This window comes from Diabrotica virgifera, chromosome 1 (assembly GCF_917563875.1).
Source record: "Diabrotica virgifera virgifera chromosome 1, PGI_DIABVI_V3a".
NCBI lineage: Eukaryota > Metazoa > Arthropoda > Insecta > Coleoptera > Chrysomelidae > Diabrotica > Diabrotica virgifera.
The window spans coordinates 126,529,189-126,556,424 of record NC_065443.1 but is presented as its reverse complement, the minus strand read 5'-3'; the positions used below and the strand labels follow the sequence as shown (position 1 = coordinate 126,556,424).

Genomic DNA, 27,236 nt, shown 5'->3' with positions numbered 1-27,236 from the left:
GAAAGGTGAAAAAAAACTATTTTTTTTATTAAATAAAGCAATTTATTTACGCCAAGAATTACTATAAATATGATCTAACCTTTACTCATAATAATAAAATCTATACTTCTTATTATAGTCATTAAGCAATACACTGATTCGCGTCCATTTCTATATCTTGAGTGACAGCTGTCAATACGTGTAACCCGTCCGTAGCCACCATCTCACCTGGTGCCAGATTCGTTTCAAAGTTCTTCACCAACTTCACGAAATCGCCAGATCCGACATGTAGTCGCATGTGTTTGCGCAAACTCGCGTTCAGAGAGAAGGTCCTACCACAAATCATACAACCGTAAGGTCTTTCACCAGAATGCGTACGAAGGTGAACCTGAAAATAATAATAATAAGTTTAACAAAAAGTTACCGCTGTGTCTAGGTACACGCTAACTTCACCCATCAAAAAGTTAGATACACGCAAGCCAAACGGCACCAAGTCAGTGACGTCAATATTTAGCGTGCGCTGTGACTGTATTTTTGGTGCATGCTAACTTGTACCGCATGTATGCTGTGCTAGTAGTGAGTGTCGGAGTGAGATTAGATACCCCCCCCCCTTGCAGGAATTAAAAACAAAAATGGCGCTAAATTACGAGCTTTCATATCCCGCAGAATAAAAATTTTGTGCTCGGTACACTAGGCAGGAATTTAATATTTTTGGTTGACTGACATTTTGTACATGCCATGTCAACTAAATGTATATTTTGCTAACCTGAATATATATTTTTATATACACATTGATTTGTTACAATTAAGATTGATACATCTCAATATGTAGTTCTGGAGTGGGACTCCGTGCAACATAGTATTCTATTGTAGTATTCTACATAGAAACGAAACGACCAAAATTATCGCATTCACGTGACAATGTCGATGCACGCCAAAGCGATAGAAACTTTTCTACATGTAGTATACTACATTGCAGAGTCTCGCTGCTGCTTCCCTTCCCTTAATCACAAATATTTGTCTATCAAACAAACACTAAACACACCAAAAAAATCGGGAAATTAGCGTGTACCAAAATACAGTCACAGGGCATGCTAAATAATGATGTCACTGGCTTGATGACGTTTAGAAGTTATGATGTTAGCGTTTAGATGTAGATGAAGTTAGCGTGTATCTAGACACATCCAAAAGTTACAAAAACGTAAGCTCGCACTAAATAATTTCAAATGAGACCAAGTTTGTGGTTACGCCTTTGTCGTTTTTATTATTGAAAACCAAACGAATGCTGAATAAAAAAGACACGGGGAGGTCTATAATTTGCACCTCACTTCCTGCATATTCAGCGTTGCAAAATTCCAACGAAAACTTGGTCTCGATACTCAGTTAGGAGTAGAACTAATACAGAAGAATTCGCCGTAAAACGAAATCAAGGGACGTATTATATTTCAGTTAGTTCAGAGAGCCCCATAGACACCCTTACTAGTTTCACTCTCATTAGAGATCTTCAGAGAGTGTACATATATATGGCTATCTCTGAACGAACCGAAACAAACCAAGTTTGTTAGTACCGAATCACGACAAAATAACTCGATATGGACGCCGTAGCGAAGAAAGCTTTCATCCAGCATTGGTTTGGTTTGCAAGTAATAGAAACCACGAAGGCGGAAGCAGAAACTTGGTCGCAGAGGTTTTATTTCTCCGAAAATAAAACTTCGAATTGATTTAGGCAGATGTCGCTACGGCATCCATATCGGATTATTTTGTCGTGATTCGGTACTAGGAGGCTTGGTTTGTTTCAGTTGGTACAGAAATAGCCATATATACACTCACTGAAGATCTCTAATGAGAGTGAAACTAGTAAGAGTCTTTATGGCGCTCTCTGAATGAACTGAAATATAAGACGTGTCTTGATTTCGTTTTACAGCGAATTATCTCGCAATAAATGTTTACAATGTGAGTAACCAATCACTAACTTAAAGACGGTTCTTAGACTATTTTTAGATGCGCCATAATATGCAAACCTCAGTAGCCTCAGCCTACCTCTCAAAATCCGACTTCTGAAATGTTATGTATTCCTGGTTTTGTTATAAGGAATGGAAGCGTGGACAATGACCGCAACATTAATAAAAAAAGTAGAGGCCTTCGAAATGTGGGCTTACTGTACGTATCCATAAGTGGGTGCTCCGTGCTCGGTGTAGCAGCTCCACATAGTGGATACGTTGGTATTCGCCGCTCGGCGCTCACCCTCTTCGATTCAACCGGTTTGGGGTTTATATATAGGAGAGCGTATGCCGTATCCATTTGAGTAGCTACACCGAGCACGGATCAGCCACGTATGGATACGTACCTTTACGTATATCCTGGACCGAGCACTTGGAATACTTGGGTCACGTTCTGAGGCACAAAATATATAGAGTACTACCGCTAATCATCCAAGGGAAAATAGACAGCAGAAAGGGTATAGGGAGTAGACACTCGTGGCTCCAAAACTTGCGGAGGAGTTCGGATTGTCATCTGCCGAACAGGCCCGCCGAGAGGGCGGTACAGCCGGTACATTTTACCGGGGCCCGGCGATGTAAGGGGCCCGGCGATGTAAGGGGCCCGGCGATGTAAGGGGCCCGGCGTCGACCAGACCATAGACGTAATTTTTGCGTAAAATCAGAAATGCATGGTCTTTCATTGTTGAAAAATCTAAATTAGTTGCCAGCATTTATGGAATAAATCCAGAATTTACATCAAATAAAGGAAAACGGCACAAGAAGCCAGCGAGATTTTTTGATGATTTGCTTGGGCCTATTAGTGACATAATTTTGAGCCGACGCAATAGTTGGCTGTGAAATATTTGACATTGTCATTGATTATATAATAAGAAATTTTAACAGAAGATTTAATGCAGCAATGAAATTTATTCGCTATTTAAGATTTTATGGACATTCCGAGAGGAAGATGACGACAATATTAAGAAAAAAAAATTGATATAATAATATTGCGCGGGATTTATTAAGAAGACATCAGTGAAGAATTGATAGATGAACTTTTTTATTTGAGAGCGATATACAAGGATAATATTGGTGAATCTCAAATTTCTCCAATAGATTTACTTAATAAAATTGAACATCTCAAATTGAATTCATTATTTCAAAAGTGTCGACGTCGTTATTGCGTTAAAAGAATATTTTGCACATAACCCGTGACAGTCGCAGAAGCAAAAAGATGCTTTCTGTTTGCTTTTGTTTTCTTTCTCGAATAAAAAATGCTATGGGACATACAATCTACAATGAAACAGGATCGGTTAACTGGCCTAGCAACTTGTGCATTTGAGAACGATTTGGTAAAATCATGCCATTTTTCGAAAATTCTGTGGTTCAAAGGAAAAGGGGCATAAGTCACCTAGTTAGTCATTTTTAGAATTGGCCAATATTAGCAAAAGAGTAAATATAAGCTATGCGCGCACTAAATATTTCAAAATAACAATATATATAAAGCCTTTCTAACCAGAGTAAGGATGATTTATTAATTAATCTTCTTTTGTGATATTTGTGTAATATTGTACTTTTTGAATTATTATTATTTTTATTAGTTTAGTGACATGTGTCTCTTTTCCAAATTATAAAGCAGGTAACACATTATTGTTATCCATACTTAAGCCCCTTTGTATTGTCAGTGGGTAAATAAAAGAGAGGTTTTTTTAAGTATTTATTTGGAAATTTTGTTTAGGATATTATTTAAACATATCGTCCGAACCACAAACATATTCTGCATTCTCGAACATTGTTGCTGTCTGGTAAATTTTCATAAAATGCATGGCATTCTAAATCTATTAAATTCAAAATATTTAGTAAATCTTTCTTTTTCTCTCTGCTTATGCTCAAGAGCTCAAGGGCCGGTGTAGCACCTTTCGGGTTGCAATGGAATTTTCGATTTTCCCTTTGGCAAAATGAAATGCACTTAAATGGCTCTTCTTGTTTTAGGGATGTTTTGTACTTAACGATGCCTTCATCAGTGCCATATGAAAACAATTTAACATCGCACCACACAAATTTGCTTCCATTTATATCAAACTCTCTTAGTTGAAGTGACACTTTTAAAAGTTTAGAAAAGTCCAAAAACTAAAAGTCACTGTGATGTCACTTTTACCGTTATGGTATCATTTTTGTTGCAATTTTTGGGTTTAAATTTTTCAAAAATATGTATTAGTTTTTACAGGATTCGAAAAACATGAATACCTACATTTAAAACACATTGAAAATTTTGACAGGCGACATTTTGAGTCGCTCCCGTTAAAGGAACAAATTGTTTTTTAAATTCACCTGACTTGGATATTAGGATTTTTTAAATGCAACTTTAAAGAATAAATAAAACCAGATATTTAAACCAATTTTTATAGGTATTTACTTGATGAGTTTTTCCATGAACACAATTATTGGATATTTTGAAGTGAATTTGTCTCCATAAAGTATCGTTACCTTGGGATTCATTTTTATACTTAAATATTATACAAAGGTATATAAAATATTGCTGACGTCTAACGAACTATCAAAAATAACAGTCAACTATTTAAAAAATGAACAATGTTTCCTTCTTCGAAAATAGATTAATATGTAATACAATACTTTCGACACATGACAGCCACAAAAGTCGCCTACTAAATCGCAAAGTAGACTATGAAAACCCTTTACGTAAGCTATCTGTTACATACAAAGAAATTTATTCTAAACTCATTTCTGTAATCAATCGCCGAACAGATAAGGCACAAAAATTCAAAAATATAATACTCAGTTCAAACAATACAATACACCAGTCGCCTGCTTAATCGGCCTGCTCAATCGCAAAATAGATTAGGTATGTTACAGCTATCTATTACAAAGAAATTTAAACTCATTTCTTTAATCAATCGCCGAACAGGTAATTAAATCTACACAAATAATACACTATTATAATACTGTAGTGTTTGAAAGATAAAATTGATGAAAATGTCAAAATCTCATAAAAGTCCACTTCGTGATAATTACCTCTAATAGGACGATATCAAGAAGATGGTTACAGGATTTTAGAAAAAATATTAACAATAGAGGAAATAAGAACATCTTAAGCAGCTATAAAAAGTGTAATGTAGATATGTGTAGATGAAGTGTGACAAAGAAGGAACATTTAAAATAGTTAAAATATGTATGTACATCTAGTTACCATCTTCAATACTTTTAGATTTATTAACAGTTGGTATTTGTTCTCCTACAAAAAAGTTACTACTTGAAGAAGTGCCTGAAAAGAAGTAAACCAAACACTTTCAACATTATAGCTAATTATTACACTGGTCCATATTAGAGTCCTTAATTTCCTATACAAAGCATAATACAACTTTTATTATTTCATTTAAGGGTAATAAAGGCGCAAAATGTCGCCTGTCAAAATTTTCAATGTGTTTTAAATGTATTCATTTTTTTTAATCCTGAGAAAACTAATGTATTTTTGAAAAATTTAGGGCCGAATGTGGCAAAAAGGTTATCTAATGCCATCCCTTCTTTGTGAACATACAGACTTATGTAGTAAAATCAAAAGGATTAAAACGTGTTACATATTACAGACACAGAAAATATTTTAAATTAAAAATTAAGTTTAAAATTTTTAAAGTTATTTTGTATTAACCTGCTTGTTGTGATGCATTTTCCAACAACAAATCTAATATCTTTCTGCTTCTATTAGACTGAGACATTTTCAAAGATATTATTTATTTAATTTTCACTTAAATAGCTGTATTATTTACACAAAGGTAATACCAAATAAACACATAAAAACACTTTAAACAACGTTAACCGTAAGAAGTGCCTGTGAGTTCTGAGCCGTTCCGTAGCGCATTCCAGAACTAAGTCGACAAGATGCCTTATTCCAAAACTAAAACCCCGCGCTGCGTGCCATTTAATAGGCGTAATTTAAGTCAAGCCCCTTTTCTTTATCGGTGTAGATAAAATATTGACTCATGCCTAATTTTTGAATGGCCCTAATTAAGAAATGCATTACATTTTTCAGACATGTGGCCTTTTACCAAATAGAAAATTTAAAATAATTTTCGTTAAACTCTTTTGACGATTTCAAGAAAAAATGTGACTCATGCCCCTTTTCCTTGGAACCACAGAATTATAGACATCTTTGCCAATTAGAAAACTCGAAAAGCACCTGTATTATGTATAAATATTTTCACTGTTATAATCAAAACTTAATAAAATTTATTTTTGAAATGTTTCTTATTATTATTAATCATTTTATTTTTATCAAAATTAAACAATTATTTTCGCTCTTCACTTCTTCCCGGGGGCCCGCTATTCACTTCTTACCGGGGCCCGCTCATTCCTCTCGGCGGCCCTGCTGCCGAACCATTCAGATCTGCCATAACAAAGTCAGAATAGCCATGTTAATTGCCAACGTTCGGAACGGACAAGGCACATGAAGATTTTGGGTCCGCCACTGATAATTAACGTTACCTTGACGTAGAATGTGCATTTAAACAAGGTAAAAATTCAAAACATGGGCTACTAGATATGTAAGGGTGTAAACGACTCAATGGCCGCAGCCGTACTTCATAAATGACAACAGAGTGAGATAGAATTATCACTGTGACATAAATCCTTGAAAATAATTTAAAATATGAAATATCAAATATATAAATACCTTTAAGTGGGTTGTCTGGCTGAATCTCTTTAGGCAAATATGGCACTCGTGCCTCCTCTCGCCCAAGTGCACCCTCATATGCCTCGAAGCTCCATTACTATACGGGAAACTCTTGCCGCAAATGGTACACAAGAACGGCGTCTTCTTAGACTTTTCACCCGGCTTGGCGTTGTGGCTGCGCATGTGTTTGTGCTTCGAGGACGATCTCTGGAAGGTTTTTCCGCATAGGTTGCAACTGTAGTTCCGTTCACCGGTATGGGAAGCCATGTGTTCTCTGAGATGGTAGGCTTTTTTGAACACTCGATTGCACAAGGTGCAGACGAACTGCTTGGCAGCAATCTGACATCTGGAAAGAAAGGTAATAAACTAAAAATTATATTCTGAGAGAAATAAATGAATAATTTCATAGTAATTGCACATATACGTTAATCATCATCATGGCATTTACACTCCTAGCGGAGTGATTGCCGCCCTTTTTGGGCTCTTCCGATTCGTTTGTCGCGGTGAATCAATCCGCATTAACATTTTGGTTTTACAATTGGTTCTGTGACTTGGCATCTTCTACAATTTTCCTCCATTCGTTCCTGTTTTTGCTTATGGTTACCCATTCTATGACTCCCATCTTCTTAAGGTCCTCCACTATCTGGTTCGCCCATCTAGTTTTGAGTCTTCCTCGTTATATATACGTAATATACGTTAATAAGGATACCATAAATCAAGAATCCTGTCAATTTACCTTTACTCTAATCGTATCAAATCAATTTAGGAATTACTGTTGGAAACATAAAGATATCTGTGACACCCCGTATGATAAAGGAACAAAATGTTAGTTAATGTATATTACATGGAACAGCGATTTAAAGTTTTATAAGATAAATGCAGATTTTTGTTTATATTCGGTTCAGATTTGGACCACCATCTCCATATAGCCATTTCAGCATCCTCATGCGTCATCAGTGAAGCTATGCAGTCACAAATCTGAAGGAATATAAACAATCTGACTTATTTCAGGGAAACCATCGCGAAAACAATGGTTCCACCTCTTGACAGCATTCTAGCGACATCTCTCATATTAAGAGGAAAACAAAAAGCCCTAGATACAAAGTTTACTACCTTTTAAACAATTAGAATAATTGAAATAAAATACAGTAAACAATATTTTAAATCCAAGACTTTTCGTTAATAAACTGCTTTCTGGCTGCATCCCGTATCTCCGGGATGCATGACATATACAATATATTGTATATGTAAAATCTGGAGATACGAGATGCAGCCAGAAAGCAGTTTATTAACGAAAAGTCTTGGATTTAAAATATTGTTTACTAAATTTTATTTCAATTATTCTAATTGTTTAAAAGGTAGTAAACTTTGTATCTGCAGTGGTTCTCAATCTGTGGTACATGTACCACTGGTGGTACATATCATTATTTGCGGTGGTACACAAAAGAAAATTAAAATAGTAGTACCTAGTAAGTCTTGGTAATACAATCTAAAAATATAGGTGGTACCAAAAATAGTAAAAGGAACTGTAGGTGGTACATGACTCAAAAAGTTTGAGAACCGTTGATCTAGGGCTTTTCGTTTTCCTCTTAATAATTAAAGTTTTATATTTTCAATGTGGCCAAATGTACAGTTTCTAAGATATACGGATTATATGCGTAATAGGACCACCCCTATATTTTACTATCTTCTGTTACAATCTTTCTGTTCTATAATATTAACCATTAAGAGCGTCGGCGCAAATATTTTACGGCTATCCCTACTTTTTCTTTCTTTACACGGCAAATTACGTGTAGTAAAATTCCCACTGGTATGGAAATTAGTTGACAATGACATTGTCATCATTAACTTAGAGATGGCTTTTGATTGTTCTTGGATAACCGCTACTTGTTTAATCGCTTAAATTATTAATTCAGTTAATTAATATAATTTTTTCACTTACTATGTATTCAGTGATAACAATAATTTATATACTATACAATAAAAACTAATACTCGAGAAAAGAGAAAAAGTTATTTTTTTAATAATATATTTTTACTATGGAACGCTTAGATAAATTTTGAGAACATCTTTAGCAACAAAATACTTGGATCACAGAATATGTCCTGGTGTATTCTCTGCTTGAATCTTCCATAAATAATAAACAGTAAATAAATAACTTTTTATTAATTTCATGTCTCAAATCAATTGTTTATCAAAAAATACACTATCAATCTTATTTAATAAACAACTCAAGCCGTGTCAAATATTTAGTAGCCTTGTTTTTCACTGTCTTGTCACCACATTCTGTTTAACTATAAAAAACCACTTTAAAAAAAAACCCTATTTTTAAACCAAGAGGTAAAACTAAGAGAGTAATTCAAACTTACCGCGCCGTAATGCTTGCCTCCAACCTCAGACATGTTTACTCCACTAAATTATAAAATTTTGACACTATTGGCATTTAGGTCAATTAAGTTAACTTTAATTTTCAGATTTTTAGTCTGCTTTTATATGAAAAACAGTTGTTTTTAGAACTCTTTGGCGACGTATTAGTATAATATAATATTTATGGATTACTTTCGAAGGCGGACATGATTAACCAAAAAAGAAGATGTATTTGGTGACTTTCCTAGTGAATTTCTTGGGTGTTAATCTGTCTTTTTAGTTTACTCCTGGTTTAAAAACAAAGCATAATGATATTAAAAGAATTTATTAAACTACTTCAGTCGATCGGACAGATCAGTGGGACTAGCGGCTGACCGCCACTTCACTTCGACGTGAGGTATGTGAGTTTGAGCCCATCCAGGTCATCGGAAAACAAAAATGCTAACGCGTCAGTTTAAAATTCTAAATATGAATCTGGCGCTTAGACTGGAATATGCGGGCGTCTGATCGGCCTATGAGGGAGCAGTACGACAAGGGATAAGGGCTTGCGGCTCGGCGATACTCCCCCATAGATCCCTACCGGAAGGGCGTTAACGCCTAAAATACCGGTGTATACATACATTAAACTACTTCAAATGTAACTGTACCTAATTCGGCACCAATATTTTAAAGCAAAACTAACATTTTACATTCCATTATTTATTTGATAACGTCAAATTTTATAATATAATCCGTGATCGGAGCAGTAGCCACTTGCTGTTGCGTGGAGTAAATTTCCGACTTATTTCATATGCTGTAAATGATGACGCGCGGGTAAATAACCATGGACTCAACTGTAATCAACATTTTGTTACTAGATCATACGGCGTGGCACGGATATCATTATGTTTCACGGTATATATAATAGTGGGACAACTATCAAAACTCTATAAATTTTTGAGACTCCCTGTAAACACAATAGTAAACGCACTTACTTTTTCAAATGTTTGTTCAACTTCCATTTGATGTTGAAACATTTGCCGCAATGTTCGCAATAGTACTTGTTATCTTTATCGACGACCTCTCGTCTGCCCGCAGGTTTCTCTTTCCGAGGTTGTTGTCCGCAATTGTGCTTGAGCATAACAGACGGAGAGGGAAATACTTTGTTGCATTTACTGCAAGTGAACTTAGCCAAACTCTCGCCGTCTTCTAAATCGCTGTAATCTGTAGGAGACAAATAGGAACGTTTAGAACAAAACTTTTCGATAAGATAAACTTAGATAATAGTTCATTAAAAACAGAGTACAATAAAAAGAAAATCAATGACGATAATTATACTCTTCTACAAAAAATTAACGCACCATCTTAAAATTTGGATATTTTTGATGTCTCGAATTTCCTAAAACTGTTGTTCGATTTAAGTGATTTTTTAATATGTTATAGCCTTATTCTTTAATAATATCGCTGTAATAATGCTGTTGCTAGACAGGTAACTGTCATTGTATACCGGGTGTAACAATCATACTGTGTTTTATCTGAAAGTTAGGAACACCCTGTGAAATATTCTAGCATTTATAAAATATTAAAATTAAAACTCAATTGTAGCCTTAGGCTTTCTTAACATTTTGTTTTTTATTGATTCGCTTATGTTGACAAAAAAGGAGATATTATGTACTTTTATATTACAAATGAGGTATGCTATTTGGTCTTGATAAATATCATTCCTAATCTCGAGAGCTACTGTTTCTACCTCTTGTGAGGTTCTAGGAGTTGGTAAACGGTGTCGTAGTCTCCTGTCAATAATTATGCCCCACAAATTTTCGATCGGGTTAAAATCTGGACTATGCGATGGCCAGTTCCAAGTCCCAAGCTTTACCTGTTGTAAATATTCGGTTACAGTTCGTGCAATGTGACGTCTTAACGCATTAACGTGCATTAGCAAAAAATTGTTACCAATATAAGGAGCCGATAGCATGGTAGTTAAGTACTTCGCTATGTAAGGCCACTGCATGAAAACAATCATCGCGGGTCAAATTTCTTGTAGCGTGGTTCATTTCCACCAAACAACAACAAAAAATTACGGACCTAATTGAAACTTTAAATAATAAATCTACTAATTTTCAAAATTGTTAATTTCTCATAGCTTACTTTAGGCTTAATTATTAAAATAAGCATAAAATGAGAATATATTGACGACAAACATGGCTAGTTGTTAAAGTACCTTTTTTTATTATCCAACATAAGCCAATGAATCAAAAAACAAAATGCTAAGAAAACCTAAGGCTATAGTTGGGTGTTAATTTCAGTATTTTATAAATGCTAGAATATTCCACAGCGTGTTGCGAACTTTGGAGAAAAAAAAACACAGTTTGATTAGTACACTCAGTATATAATGACAATTTACCTGTCTAGCATCAATATTATTTCAGCGATATTATTAAAGAATAAGGCTATAAGATATTGAAAAAATCACTCAAATCGGACAACAGGTTTAGGAAATTCGAGACATCAAAAATGACCCATTTCTAAGGTGGCGCGTTAATTTCTTGGAGGAGAAATGTATAATGTGAAGTCTGTGAAGTAATAACATTTATTAATCTCTAACTGAAACCATCAACAAATCATAAAAACAATAATGTATTTAAAACAAATTTCAGGACGAGTTTGGACATCTCTGTTCTCATCGGCTATTGACAACCCAGCCGCTTTTCCACTTTTATGTTAATACGACTCAGTAAGTAAGGTCAGTAAGACTCAGTGGCTAGTTTTTCCTGACACTGACAAATTTTTCAATTTCTAATTTAACTGAGCCATCGCCGTGCTTCGAAGTGCACGTAAAGACGTCGGTACCGGCTACGTAAGTAGTCGTTAAGTCATGTTAGGGGCACTTGCGCGACCTTAAAACTCTAACGCTAGACCTTAGCCAGAAGGTTACACTAACTTTACTTTTTTAGTAAGATTCAGTAAATATGAGAGATGTCGAAACGAGTCCCGAATTTTAGAGAACCCATTTGGTCCCACTGTACTTGTCCGAGTACAGCAGCAAAAATGGCCTAGTAGAGACACATCTTGCAAAAGATTGGTACTCCATGTATATATCCGATTCTATTAGAAAGTGTTCTAGTAGATTTTCACAAATTATACCCTTGGAGGCGCTCCTCTTCCTAACCTGTGACGCAGTAATTAGAAGCTAACCTCCATATTTCTGTTGAATCATTGAAGTGTTGCTATTTTGTGGATTTGATGTTATTTATCATTTTTTTAACTTTTATTGTTGGAAGGGTAAGTATTGGTAATGTTTATTTATACAGTGTAAGAATTTTTTTATTATTTTCGTTTTTATGTTACAAAATAGACTTGTACTCATATGAGTACATTGGGTTTGTATGAGATCAAATATGTTTATTTGGTTTTTTTCTTTCATGTTCAATGTTTGTATTGGAATTGATTTTCAAGAATTACGGCCTATGAGTCCCATCGGATTTTATGGAAAACATAAAACACCCGCTTTAGCTTCAAATGACAACGAGTTTCACTCATAAGATGTATCGGCGGTAGTTATTCCTCCTAGGTTGACTATCAAACTGACAATGAGGACATAGATAAGGATGATCTTCAGACCCAAAGCTTTCCGAATGATATTCCCGGAGAAATAGAGAAATAGTTCATTACATGAGTAATGGCTCTGACAAAGAAGACAATCTTCCCCTTGCCATTAGAAAAGAAAATTTATTGAAGGGTCAAAATAAAACCAAAGAATCTGACTGGACGGAAGAAATTACTGATATTAGTATGGCATCTGCAACAGGTTACACGGCCGTTTGGATGATATGAAAGAGTAAATCCTAGGTAAATCTAGTATCGGACTATTTCCAGAAATTTTTTGACAATGAAATTATTGAATACTTATATTACAGAACAGTCAAGTATATATGCAGCTCAAAATAATAATATTCACTTTATGTAACGCAGGAAGAGATAAAGATATTTCTGGCTATTTTACTTTTTACTGGAGATCATAATATATGCACGAGAGCGCAATTATTGGTGACTAGTGCAATTTCGTGGACCCGTTTCCAAGAAATTTAAAAATACCTACCTTAAAAAATCTACTTATTCTAAAAACCGACTAGCAGAATTTGTGCCAATTAGTCTAAAAATGGATGAAAGCGGTCATTTTCCAAAGAAAATAGACAAACAACTTCGATGTAGTCTATGCCAATAAAGTGCGTTGGACTTGTAGTATAAAGTGTGAAGTTACTCTGTGTTTGAAACGTGATTGTTTTGTACAATTTCATGCTAGTTAGATTATAATACAGGATATACCCAAGTACGTATGTATCTTCCTATATTGTAAGAAAATAAAACATTTTCATTTTTACACAATGTTTATATTTTGACTCCCGATCAGCCCATTGTACTCGTATGAGTACACCTACTTTTTGCTAAAAATTCAATTTTTTATGTCAAATAACAATGAATTTTTGCTATTTAACCCAGGTTCAACAAGAACATTCAAAAAATTTTGTATTGTCGAAAAATAAATGTCGTGGGATCAAATGGGTTGTTAATCTATAAAAAAATTTTTCGTAATATTTTATAATAATTATGTCAGTAAATGCCTTTTGTAAAAAACTGTTGTTACCAAATACTTAGTTTTTCGTGACAATTTTTATTTTGCTGGGTTTTGATGATAAATGTATACATATATGAAGACATTACCACTTACCTGACTGATGCGTATCATCAGCAAAATTATCGAACGGTTCTGGCTCTGGCTCAGCCTCAATTTTACTCCAGAACTCAAATGCCTTGGATATTTTTTCTTTAAATTGAATCACTTTCTCTATATCTTCAACGCACGTCTGACAAAGGACGTGTGTTTCATCTATCACCTGCAACAAGAGAAATTTTTATATTTATTTTCTTTGTCTGGTAAAGAAAAACCGTGGTCCTCTCTTACTGACCTTTAGTTCTTTTAGATGATCAGTAAGAGACTCTCTAATCCAAGTCCAAATCTAACAGAGACAAATAAAATATTTTGAAAATGTCATAAAGTAATGAAATAGGTGTAATAGTAAGAAATGAAGGTAGAAAGCCGAAGACACTGAAATTGATCTCAAACAAGATCTTCCATGAAAGTTGCTAAAGACCTATGCACGATATACTAGAAATGACCAGGGAGAGAACTGAAGACAAAAAGAGGAAGAGAGAGAGAGGGAGGGAGAAAGATAGAGAGAGAGAGAGAAAAGACATTTTTGGTGACAAACATAACTTGTATAATTAACATAATCTTTCATAGACATTTAAGATCAATATAAAAATTAATTTTGCGTGTAACACTGAAAACTCAAGATTTTTGACAAAACAATGAAAGTTGCATTTAACAGGTATTATATTAGCAACCATGAAAATTCAAGAAAGGACCAAAATTATGTCAGACTATCAGAAGAATAAACTTAGCATTAAAAATGGCGGGTAATTTTTTTTTAGGATCATACCAAAAATGTATTTGCTTTGGGCACAATCTGAATATTGGGGCAAAAAACCACAGAAACAGACAGAAAGTTTAGGACCATGAACACTAAAATAATATATTTAAAGCCAATACATATATCTTTCCATATTGGCATGGAGGGAGCAAAATTAATAACATAAGATTTGCACATGATACCTCAATCACGGCAGAGAATATAGACGATTACAAGTTCTCCTAGAAATCATTAATAGACAAAACAAAAAGATGGGACTAACAGTGAATATAAATAAAACCAAATACATGGTGATCTCAAAAAACCCTGATGACAACATACATCTAACATTGGAGGGTAAACCGCTAGAGAGGGTCGACAAGTATAAATACCTCGAAGCAATTATAAACTCACAATTAGATCAAGATGAGGAGATAAAGATCAGAATAGAAATAGCTCGAAAAGGATTTATAAAATACAAGTCAATGTTTGCAAATAAGACATTGTGTTTGGCCATTAGATTGAGGTTCGTCGAATGTTATGTTTGGCCGCAACTACTATATCGGGTAGAAGCTTTAAGACTCTAAAATCCCAATCCGTAAATAAATTGGAGGCATTCGAAATGTGGCTGTATAGGCATATTCTGAAAATTCCTTGGGCCGGAAAAGTCTCAAACGAAGAAGTGTTCAGATGAATTGGACATGGCAGAAAGTTGATGAACACAACTAAAAAAGAAAAACATTGTACCTGGGCCACATACTTCGTAACGCTAAATACTCGCTGTTACACGTCATCATGCAAGGAAGGTAGAGGGGAAAAAGGCTTGGGAAGAAAGAAGAAATATTGGCTGAGGAGATTGGACTAACCTCAGTGTTGAACAGATATTTCACGTTGCAAAAGATAGAGAAGCGTTTAAAGAAGTGATCGCCAACATTCGTTAAAAGACGGCACAAGGAGAAGTCTTTCCAGATAGCTGTAAGGGCCCGAATATAATCCTAGTGTAATTAGATCTGAGAAACCCAGATCTCAATTATAAAACTTATCATTATTCTCAAATACAATTAAATTTATTTTTTGAGAAAAAAATATATCTTACCACTGGTTGATTCATAATTTCTTGGATTTTAGTCATATAGGTCTTTTCTCCTTCTCCTAGGTCTAAATTTTGGACTGTTACAAACTCCCTGGTCTCTGTCTGATCGGTTTGTAGACAAATCAAACAAGTCTTGACAGGAACTTCTGGAACATCCTGTAAAAAACATCATTTTCATCAAGTCAAAACAAATATTTCCTCTTGAGAAATAACTACCTAACAACGCAACGAAATCACAAAAATTTAGCCTTTAATTTGGTCGAACAAATACTATTGTAAATGAAGAAAATGAATTAAATGTAATCCTTAGTGTCACTGAGAATCCGCATATTACTATGAGAGAAGTTGCAAATTCTGTTGAAATGAATGGTCATAGTGTAGAAAGTAAAAATAAAGAAAAAGTTGCATCCATATCATGCACAATTGCATCAAAGCTTAATGAGGATGATAATAATAAAAAAGTAGAATTTTTCAGTTGGTATACGAACAAATTCACAATGATGCATATTCCTTCGAATATGTTGTACTGAAAGGGCTATGAAGAGAGATGAAGCTAGGCTACTTTCCACTATTACTTAACTTCTAATCCACATCTCATTCTCACCCCTAGTCAAACAAGATGCTTATACTTAAGACCTTGCATGTACTTAAGAAATATTATTGACACAGTATTTTCCATCAACCCTTTCATTCACGGATTAAATTTCTTTCTAAAAATCTGAAATTTGCAACATAGCGAGTTCGCAACAACACAGTTGGTCACTACAAGATGTCCTCATTTGAGGATATCCTAAGCCAATGGACTAAAAATATTAGATATTTTTTTAATACTGACAAAAACCAAAAACTAAATTAATTTATTCAATTAATAATGTATGGTATCTTACAAAACAATTTTTTTCTTTACTTATACACAGTTGAACATTGCATTGTGTATACATTGTATACAACAGTCATAAGTAACTATAGAAACTTATATTTCAACAAATTAAATATTTTGTTCAAAAGCTGTTAGATGTCAGCACGAGTGCTCATTGGACGGAATAGGATGTCCATAATCGGGGACAATGTGTTACAAGGGTAATGTGGAGTTAGATACTATGGAGCTACATACAAGAAATTAGGTTGTCCTCAATTGAGGACACGGTGAACGAAAGGGTTAAATTGACAGAATTCGGAGATAACAATAATGGAGGAAAAATATGTTTACGCACTTCTTAGACGTCAGTAAAATATATTGGCACAATCCATGAATTTTGTACAGAACAGAATTTATTGATTATCAAAATCATTACAAAGATATCAAGATTAAAAAAATAACTCACCTTTTTCACATCGTCACTCTCCGACTTAATCTCAATATTAGGATGCTTCCTATCCAAATGCTTTTTCAGATTAGAGGTCGTCGATCTAAAACCTAACTCTTTTTTGCATAGGTTACAAGTCGCCACGTATTCGCCAGGTTTTTTTCTAGTAAAGTAGTTCCAGATTTGCGAACGTTTCCGTTTGGAATTAGAGACTGCTTCATCGGAAGAATCTCTATCATCGTCGTCCATGAACCTTTTATTTTCAGCCTTTACGTCACTATAATCAGCACCTGTGCTCTCCTATAATACAGAAGACATTTGTTAATTGCCTGAATAGTCCGATAAGACATAAACGAACAAATATGTTTCTGTAAAAAGTGTAGATAAATCACTAAGTTACACTCCTTCGCCCACATATAAAATTATTATTTATGACCCCACCGTCGAAACTTTTTGTACTTGTTATTTGGATGGAGTTGGACAAATTTGGAGCTTGGCGCATTTTGGTAGTGGGGCGTTTGTCTGTCAAGCTGTCACGAAGTTGTCAATTTTATCCAAGAAAAAAATTTATAACCACATTGGTCATTTTATTTTAATCAATGGTTTTTATCATATAAACAGCGAAAACAATTTTGTCGGACAAACATATTGGGCCATATGACACGTCAGACACGTTAAATATGTCAAATTTATGAAAAGAATATATTTATTACCACATGGCTAATTTTACCAGAATCTACCATAAAACCTTTTTACAATAATGTGGTAACCTTGTCAGACAATTTGCACGGGGCATATGCGCAGTCGGATGCGCCGAAGATCTCAATTTCCTGGAATTTTTTATTTATTACCACAGATGTCATTCTTATTTTGTACTTTTTTTTACATATTATGTAATGCATATTGGATCACTTGTCGGACAGCAATAATGGGTCGAAAATTTTCAGAAAAATTCCGAAATTTTCGCCCTTGCCGGAATTTTTTTTTTTGAAAATTCGAGAGAAAAAACTACAGAACGATGTTTGTCATTGTTCAAGGAGTATGTACACAAATTTTCAGATCAAAATTTTCCCTCTTGTAAATTTTTTGGAAAATTTTGAGTACAACTCTACGTCACGCCCTTTTAAATGTTGTACTGAGTGTGTGTACCAATTTTCAGCCAAATCGATTCAAAAGTAACCGAGAAAAACTGTTTTAAAATTTTTTTGACAATGCCTCCTCTTAAGGACGTCGATAACTTAAAAGAATTAAGCTTTCTGTTCGTCTGCCCCAACATTTTTGCAGACAATTACATTTCTTGTTTAAGAATATAATTACTTGTAACCTACTACTTTTGTCGGAAAAATGGTTGTGAATATAAGGGATGCACGAACCCAGCATAGTTTAAAAATATAGTTTACTAATAACAATTAAATTTTATGTCCGACTGTCGATTTGCCCCAATATTTTTGTCGGACACTTAGATTTTTTTATTTAGAATATAATTACTTACAATCTCCTATTTTTGTCGGAAAAATGGTTGTAAATAAAAAAAATCCTGGAAATTGACATGTTCGGCGCATCCGACTGCGCATAAGCCCCGTGAAAATTGTCCGACAAGGTTACCACATTAACACATCCGACAAAATTAGCCATGTGGTAATAAATTTATTATTTTCATAAATTTGATATATCTTGCGTGTCCGACGCGTCATATGGCCCAATATTTCTGTCCGATAAAATTGTTTTCGCTGTTTATATGATAAGAACCATTGATAAAAATAAAATGCCCAATGTGGTTTTAAATTTTTTTCTTGCATAAAATTGACAACTGCGTGACAGCTTGACAGACAAACGCCCCACCACCATAACGTGCCAAGCTCCAAGTTGGTCCGACTCCGCCCAAATAACAAGTAAAAAAAGTTTCGACGGTGTGGTCATAAATAATAATTTTATATGTGGGCCCAAGGACTATTATGTGTATGTATGTGTGTATCAAAAATGATTCTTGTCACAGATAAGTTTTTTATGTCTTTTGATAATAGTTGCTTAGACTTACTTCTACAACTCGTTCTATCTTATGTTCCAGGGACAACTTGGGATGCTTCCTTTGAAAATGCTTTTTGAGGTTATTGGTAGTACTTCTGTAGCAAAATTCTTGGTTACATACATTGCAAATGGCTACAAAATTAGAGAATGGTTTCTCAGTGAAAACATTCCAAATGAGAGATCTTTTCTTTCCAGTCGAACCGGTTTTCACATCAATTTCTTCCTCAAACGTGGGAGATGGTCTGAATTCTGGATCGTCAGAATCACTAGCGGTGTCCATATTCCAAAAGTCATCGTCGTCGATATTATCGACATCATTACTGACTGTTTGAATTGGTATGTTGTCGGTGTTTTCAGTTACTTTCATCTCTGGAATTTCATCTTTTTGATCTTCATCATGTTCCGAATATGATTGGACTTGATCTTGCGGTTGTTCATTCTAAAATTTCAATACAATTATCATTTGATAAAACTTGCTGAATACAGTTAGTTGGTTTTTAATGTCCAAGCTAAACATGTAGGTTTAGCTCAACGTAAAAAAATGTTAATAGTTTTCAAATGACTAAATATCTTATGTACAGGGTGGGCCAAAAAAAAGAGTCCACGTCGATATTTGGCAGTAGTTATTGGATTTTAAGGAAATGCCGAAACAGGTCGATTTTTATTTTTAAATTACAATTTTTTGATAAATATATTTTATACTATGATTTTTTAAATGGAAATAGCGTTTGTCTAGTAAGCTCATGTGAAAGGGTGTTCAATTCTCTATTCAGTAATATAAACATTAATATAATTATTTATACAGGGTGACCAAAAAAAAATTTCTGAATTAAATTAATTGACGCAAAAAGAATAATGTGTGTATTTTATTTATATCAAAATACATTCTACTGCTGTCAGAAAATAGAAAAAAAAGATTCATTTGGCAACTAAACATTGCTTTTCGCTTAAATTAAATGTTCAAACTGCCAAGAGGTAAGTGGGATTCTCTGTTTGTGATTTAATTTAAGCGAAAATTAAATTATTTTTGCGTCAATTAATTTTTTTGTTCTCCCTGTATAAATAATGATATTAATGTTTATATTACTGAATAGAGAATTGAACACCCGTTCAAATGAACTGCCACACGACTTCTATTCCCATTTAAAAAAATCATCGCTTACGTCATCACGCTCACATGGATGAGGTCACTAGTATGAAATATATGCCAAAAAATTGCAATATAAAAATAAAAATCGACTTGTTTCGGCATTTCCTTAAAATCTAATAACTACTGCCAAATATCGAGGTGGACTCTTTTCTTTGGCCCACACTGTATAAAACATCAATTAGAGAAGGTCCAAATATCAGAAACACATACATCCATGAAAATCCAAATCTCAGTAAGACAAATACTTCCACTTCTTACTTGGTACATTCCTACAAGCCTTCTCTTTTTTAGCATCTTTCTGTCTATAGTAACTTTCTAGCAAATTATCTTTTTTTTTCCTGGAAGCCGTCTGTTGTGAACCGGTTGTACTGTAGCCACTTGGCTTATTTTACATCTTCCATTCGTTTATGAAACCCATTCCGGAATTCTGGAACCCTGTACCAGCCTGTACAGGTCTAGTGGGTGGGTGCCATATAAATTTGGAGTCACTTCGATGACTCCAAAAATGTCTCTGGTTTCCCTTCAGAGCGAATAAATCTTTCGCCTTTTACTAAAGCAAATTATCATAGCAATCCTAGCAAATTTCAGTCTATAATATTAGCAATCATATGACATGATTCATCCTTAGTGGCTGTTAAACTTTACTATAAAACATTATTTAAATGGGCATTCCATTGTGACATAATATTTGGATATTAAGTGTCTTATACAAGCAGATCATGATGTATATGACAGTATTTATGTTTGGTGATGGTGAAGATGAAAAGTAATTTTGATTGAAAAACACAAAAAGACGAGTACCAATGATACATCTAAGGTTGTGCAATTGGTCATCATTGAGGATTTAATCACATCTTATTTTTCTAAAAATTTTCTATATTGTCACACACCTATTGCTACTTATTGGTAATTCTTGTTTCTTCCTCTTTTGTGATTAGTAGTCATGTTGAGTGGAGATTAATCAAAAATAAAGACAGATTTGTACAAAAATCAATAGTCCTTTTAAAATGTACGTAAAATATGTCTGCAAGGCCTTTTCGCAAATGCCTTAGGTGATTTATTAATTGGCTTTATTTTTTTTCATCCAAGTTTGGCATTGGAAGTACTCAGACTCTTCATCTTGTACCGTAAGATTTCAAAATCATTTTTATACTCTTCAAGACGTTATTGCCTTTTTCTATTCTGTATTTCGAGAAAATTTATCATTAAAACATATCGATGATACATTTCTTTCGAAAGAGCATAAGTTATATTTGGTACTAATTATATTGAAGGATGTTGCTCTATTTTATATTGCTACCACCTATAACTAGCTTTCACATGTGGCTTCAGGTAGATTTGTCAGAGTTTTAGTCTGTTTTGTTATTTTCTCTCATCTATCTAGTATATTTAGATGCTTTTCTTGACGATTTCAACAGTAACCATAGTCCTTGAAGCCTCTACATTATGCTGCGTAGCATACATATTATTTATTTACCAAAAATATGAGCATGGCTCTTGTTTATGTTTTTATTTCGTTATTAACTCAAAGTAATGTTTGCTTGTAATGAGATTTGGATTTCCTATAATCAGTGCGATTGAAATATATCATAAAACATTGATATACATGTTAACATTAAGGGAGGCTTAAAATTAATTATTTCTCCGTGTCTTTACTTACCGGTAATAGGCTACGATGTTTCCTATACATGTGCTTCTTCAGATTACCGGTCGTAGTCTTATAAGATAACTGATTCCGACAAATTTTACAAGAAGCTATAGAATCGGAAGCTTCGATTTTCGAGAACAAGTCCCATAGACTAGATCCACTCTTATTGAAATTTAACAATTCGTTTTTGTACTTTTGAGCATTTCTAGCACACAACGCAGTGTTTCTTCTGCGGGCTGTGTAGCTGATGCGGTTTCTGTATTTGAGACTTAGATATTTCGGGTGTCTCCGTCCAATGTGTCTCTGAAGGTTACTAGTAGTCGTTTTGTATGAGATCCTTTTTCGACATAGCCGACAACAAGCAATATAGTCAGAATTCGGTACTTTTCTAAACAGCTTCCACATAGGAGATACCTTTTTCCCAGAATTCGAATCTTTTTGTTCGCCGTCACTGGAAGTATTTTCATCTGTGTCATCTTCAGAATTTTCCGCTAGCTGTTTAGAATGTTTTCTATATACGTGCTTTTTAAGATTTCCCGTGCTAGTTTTGTACGAAAATCTCTTTTGGCAATAATTGCACGAAGCTAAGAAATCTGAATCGGAAACTTTGGTGAAATATTTCCACATTTTTGACTGTACATTATGGTCGTCATTTTGGGGTTCTTCATCATCATCAGAACTTTCTTCACTGGTGCTTTCATTAATAATATTTGAAGTTTCGTCAGGATGTTTTCTGGCTACGTGTTTCCAAAGATTTCCGGTACTTGACTTGTAAGCCAGCTCCACCCCACAATAATTGCACCTAGCTGTATCAGAATCGGAAACTATACTAAAATATCGCCATATTGAAGATCTTCTTTTGCTGGTGTCCTTTAACTCATCTTCAGAAACGGAATCATTATCGGAATGCTCATCAGTGCTGGAGCCTCCTTCTTTTTCCTTATGTATATTATGATGTTTTCCAGCAATATGTCTCCATAGGTTACTAGTACCTGACTTAGAAGACATTTGGGCTTTACAAATATTACAACACGGTATATTAGAATTTGGCAGTTTCGTAAAGTATTTCCACACTGTAGACCGTTTTTTGCCACCTTTTTTTTCCTCATCTGTACTGTCACGATCTACTATTTCAAATTTAATTTTTTCTCTCTTACATTTTTGAGTTTTCACTTGGTCGTCGTCATCAGAGTCTTCATCACTACTGCTACAATCTTTGTCTGTCTGTATTTCAGGATGTTTTCCGGCAATATGTCTCCAAAGGTTACTGGTACCTGATTTACTAGACATTTCTGTTTTACAAATATTACAACGTAATGTATTAGAAGGTGAAAGTTTTACAAAATAGTTCCATACTGAAGATCGCTTCTTTTTGCCTTTTTTATCTTCTATACTAATTTCGATTTCTTCAAGTTTTATACTGTTATCATGTGGCTTTCGCTCTTCTTCCTTCCGGGGTTCTTCATCATCAGACTCTTCGTCGCTGCTAGATTCATCATTATCAGCTTTAATGTCGGGATGTTTTCCTGCGATATGTCTCCAAAGGTTGCTAGTACCTGATTTGCTAGACATTTGTACATTGCAAATTTTACAAACGGGGATCTTGGAATTTGGCAGTTTTTTAAAATAATTCCAAACGGAAGAAGCTCTCTTACGAGGCGTGTTGACTTCTTCACAAGTAGTATCTATTACCTCAGCCTTTATTTCACGACTGGTTGATTTGCGACCACGTTTTTGAGGTGTGGACTCCACTAGAGGTTCTTTTTCCTGGACAAAGGATCCATCTTTGTCTACAGATAGTTCAGGGTGTTTCCGAGCCAGATGTTTACGAAGATTGCTAGTGGTACCTGATTTATATGTCATTTTAGTTTGACATAAGTTGCAGCGGGAAATATCAGAAAATGGAACTTTCGTAAAAAATTTCCAAACTGATGAGCGCTTTCTTGTACCAACCTCTTCATCACGGTTTCCTTCTTCTTTATTTGATTTTGCATTAAGATCTGGTTGTACACTACTTCCGCTTTGTTTACTACAATCTTTTTCATCATCACTATTTACTTGCACATCTTCATTGTCAGACGTTTGATCACTATGGCTATCATCTTTATCGGTTGATACATCAGGATGTTTTCTATTGAGATGCTTCCAAAGATTGCTGGTACCCGATTTTCTTGACATTTTCTTTAAACAAATATTGCACTGTGGAATATTAGAAGGAGAAAGTTTTTTAAAATATTTCCATACAGAAGAATTTCTTTTGTCATGTTTTTCATCATCACTATTTACTTGCACTTCTTCATTGCCAGAAGTTGGATCACTATAGCTATTATCTTTATCAAATGATATATCATAATGTTTTCTAGTGAGATGTTTCCAAAGATTACTGGTACCTGATTTACTCGACATTTTCTTTAAACAAATATTGCACTGTGGAATATTAGAAGGAGAAAGTTTTTTAAAATATTTCCATACGGAAGAATGTCTTTTGTCACCTTTTTCATCATCACTATTTACTTGCACTTCTTCATTGTCAGAAGTTTGATCACTATGGCTAGTATCGGCTGATATATCAGAATGTTTTCTATTGAGATGCTTCCAAAGATTACTGGTACCTGATTTACTCGACATTTTCTTTAAACAAATATTGCACTGTGGAATATTGGAAGGAGAAAGTTTTTTAAAATATTTCCATACAGAAGAATGTCTTTTGTCATCTTTATTCAACTGTTGGCGACATTTTTGTGTGTCTTTTTCATCAGTATCAGATTCATTGCTATCAGAGTCTTCATCAGCGTAAGAGTTAAATCTGTCTTTTTGTGAATTTTCACCTTCTGTTTCTTTTTGTACACTTTTATCATCTGAATGTTCATCATTACTGGCTTCTTGGTCTGATAATTGAGGATGTTTCCTAGCGATATGCTTCCAAAGATTTCCAGTACTTCCTTGACTTGATCTGTAAGATGTAATATATTTGCACAAATTACAACTTATAGTCATTTCAAAAGTATCTTTTGTAAAATAATTCCATACAGTAGATGGTCTCTTAATACCAGTAATGTCATCTGTTTTAGTCTTTGTTGACACCAGATCTGATTGTTCCTTGTTTAACTCTTCGGGATGTTTTTTAGTCATATGCTTTTGAAGATTAAACGTTGTAGATTTAAAAGAAATTACTTTACTACATAAATTACATTCGGCTAAGTAGTTTAAAGGGGAGACTTTTGTGAAAAACTCCCATAAAAAATATGTATCTTTACTTGAATCAGCATTCCCAGTACTACAGCTATTTCTAGCTTTATCAGATATATATTCACCTATATCCTGGTCGTTTTTAAATTGATTAATTTTGGATATGGTTTCAGTATCTATTCCTTCTTTTTGTAAGTCTCCTTCTCTATTTTCAATGTTTACGCTGATTTCATTAGGGCTTTGAATCAGTTGAACTGATTGAGCTGGTGGATTTGGTTGGATTGAAGCCATTCCCATATCTTTGGCGCCTTGGCCTAAAGTAACAAAATACTCTTGAGTACAATTTAAATTCTCTTCATTAAACGGATCTGTAGGTTCATTTGTTGCAGTTTGGGATATACTAAAAACATCTGACATGTTTAAATCTAAATAGACATTGTTACTTTCTTTGTCTAAAGGAAGTACAACAGAATGATTAGTTCTCAGATGTTCCTTGAGGTTAGAGGTGGATGACTTATAAGAAAATTGTTGATGGCAAAAATTACAATATGCTTGCATGTCGGAGATTTTTGTAAAATATTCCCACAACTGGGGAACTGTTTTTCTATGGCCTGGTTCAACATATCCAAAATCATTTTTTTCAGTACCACTGCAATCAACAAAATTCTCCAATATATTTTCGTTTCCTATCACTGAGTTAGGATGTTGTCTTTCAAGATGATTTTGGAGATCGGAAATCTTTATACAAGAAAGTTCGTGATTACATATGTTACAAGTAGCTAGCATGTTAACACCTTTTGTAAAATATTCCCAAATATGAGACACAGGCTTTTTAGGAGTTGAAGAGAAGTTGTTACTGCTAGTTGCTTCATCAATGGAACTGAAGTCCATACTGTTAGTATTATTTCTGTCACTATCTGATATATATTCAGGATGCTGTGATTCCAAATGTTCTGTAAGGTTTGAGATTGAATTCTTATAGGAAAACTGTTCATTACAAATATTACAATAAGCTAAGTCGTCAGAGTTAGTAATTTTTGTAAAATAATTCCACAATAGAGAATTTAATTCTCCAAATGTAGATAATTCTTCTGAATGGACCCTCTCTAGATGTCTTTTAAGATTTGTTGTGGTTGTTTTATAAGATAATTCTCTTTTGCAAATATTACAAAAAGCAAAAAAGTCAGAATTTGGTATTTTTGTAAAATGATTCCATAGGAATGATTTACCCATGCTAATGGATGGTGAAACATTCTGCTCACTATCAGATGCTTCATCTGCAGAATTATATACTATAAATGTATGACTTTCATCACTTACTGCTAAATTCTCGGGATGCTTCCTTTCTAGATGCTTCTTTAGATTCGTGGTAGTTGTCTTATAAGAAAACTCCTTTTGGCAAACATTACAAGAAGCTAGATAATCAGAGTTGGGCAATTTTGTAAAAAATTCCCAAACATAGGATATTGTTTTGCCATTGCCTGTAGTCATTGATATAAACTCACTATTGTCTCCAAGAGGTTGGACTTCGACTTTAAATTGACACTCCTTATTTTCCTCCTCCATTGGCAACTGTCTCTCGATTACATATTCAATTTGATTTTCTGGGGGTCTAGAATGTGATTGGAAAAATTCTTGAGTTAAAATAGAGATAAAGATAATAGATTACAAGATGTACAGAGCAAACACTAAGTGAACAATTTATTAGTAGGTGACCCATTGTTTGTAATAAAATTTTAATATATTTTATTAAATTGTTTCGAAATTTGTTCTTGGAGATAATGATTTAAACTAAGAAATGGGGGCTTATGTGCTTAATTGTCACATAAACGTAACTACATTTTTATTATTTTCAGTATTTTTGCGTACAGATATGAGGGTTGGATGTAATATGTAGGTAGATATGCATTCGCAAATTTTTGAAAAGCACCATTCAATTCACCAAAGTGGGTAAATAGGAAGAAGTTTACAGATGGTGGAGTTTATTACATCCCTGGCCTAGGTAAGCACACAGATTTTAGGCATTTCTGTATACAGGCAGCTGGGGTATTTATTTACAGCCCCACCAAAAACAGGAGAATTAAAGATGGCGTCAGCTGTGAAACATGCGAAAGACGACGCTCCCGATAAAACGGCATTTAAATGCTGCAAAACAAAAAGTTCTACTGTGGTAATCTGTGTTAAGTGCGGTAGCCTTTTCCACAATTCCTGTGTGAACAGAGATTGGGCCGGAAAAGTAGTTTTCGTCGACAAAAGTCGTATTTACTGTTGTGATGCGGAAGCTCAGAAGCCGAGGTTAAAGAAGACAAAGATAGCCAAAATGTAACGCCAGAGAACATAAAAGATTTGAGAAGGTTAG

General features: G+C 34.2%; 1 protein-coding gene across 1 annotated transcript; it reads right to left on the bottom strand.

The window, feature by feature from the left end:
• Positions 1 to 19: 19 nt before the first annotated feature.
• On the bottom strand, positions 20 to 26,191 carry LOC114338666 (uncharacterized). Its single transcript, XM_028289273.2, has 8 exons — positions 21,701 to 26,191; positions 18,901 to 19,329; positions 16,881 to 17,162; positions 15,559 to 15,711; positions 13,721 to 13,886; positions 9,987 to 10,215; positions 6,646 to 6,991; positions 20 to 367 (listed from the first exon to the last, which is right to left on the bottom strand). The coding sequence occupies exons 1-8, from the start codon at positions 26,108 to 26,110 to the stop codon at positions 122 to 124; spliced, it is 6,261 nt and encodes a 2,086-aa protein (XP_028145074.2). The 5' UTR covers positions 26,111 to 26,191; the 3' UTR covers positions 20 to 121.
• Positions 26,192 to 27,236: the final 1,045 nt, after the last annotated feature.

Bases quoted from the DNA above. Each gene is read 5' to 3' on its own strand.
- LOC114338666 (XM_028289273.2), bottom strand. From the start codon at position 26,110: ATGGGTAAATCATTCCTATGGAATCATTTTACAAAAATACCAAATTCT. The intron at 19,330-21,700 runs GTAAGTAAAGAC...TTGAAATTTTAG, and splicing joins AACATCGTAGCCTATTACCG to AATGAACAACCGCAAGATCA. The intron at 6,992-9,986 runs GTAAGTGCGTTT...CTTTCTTTCCAG, and splicing joins TTGAACAAACATTTGAAAAA to ATGTCAGATTGCTGCCAAGC.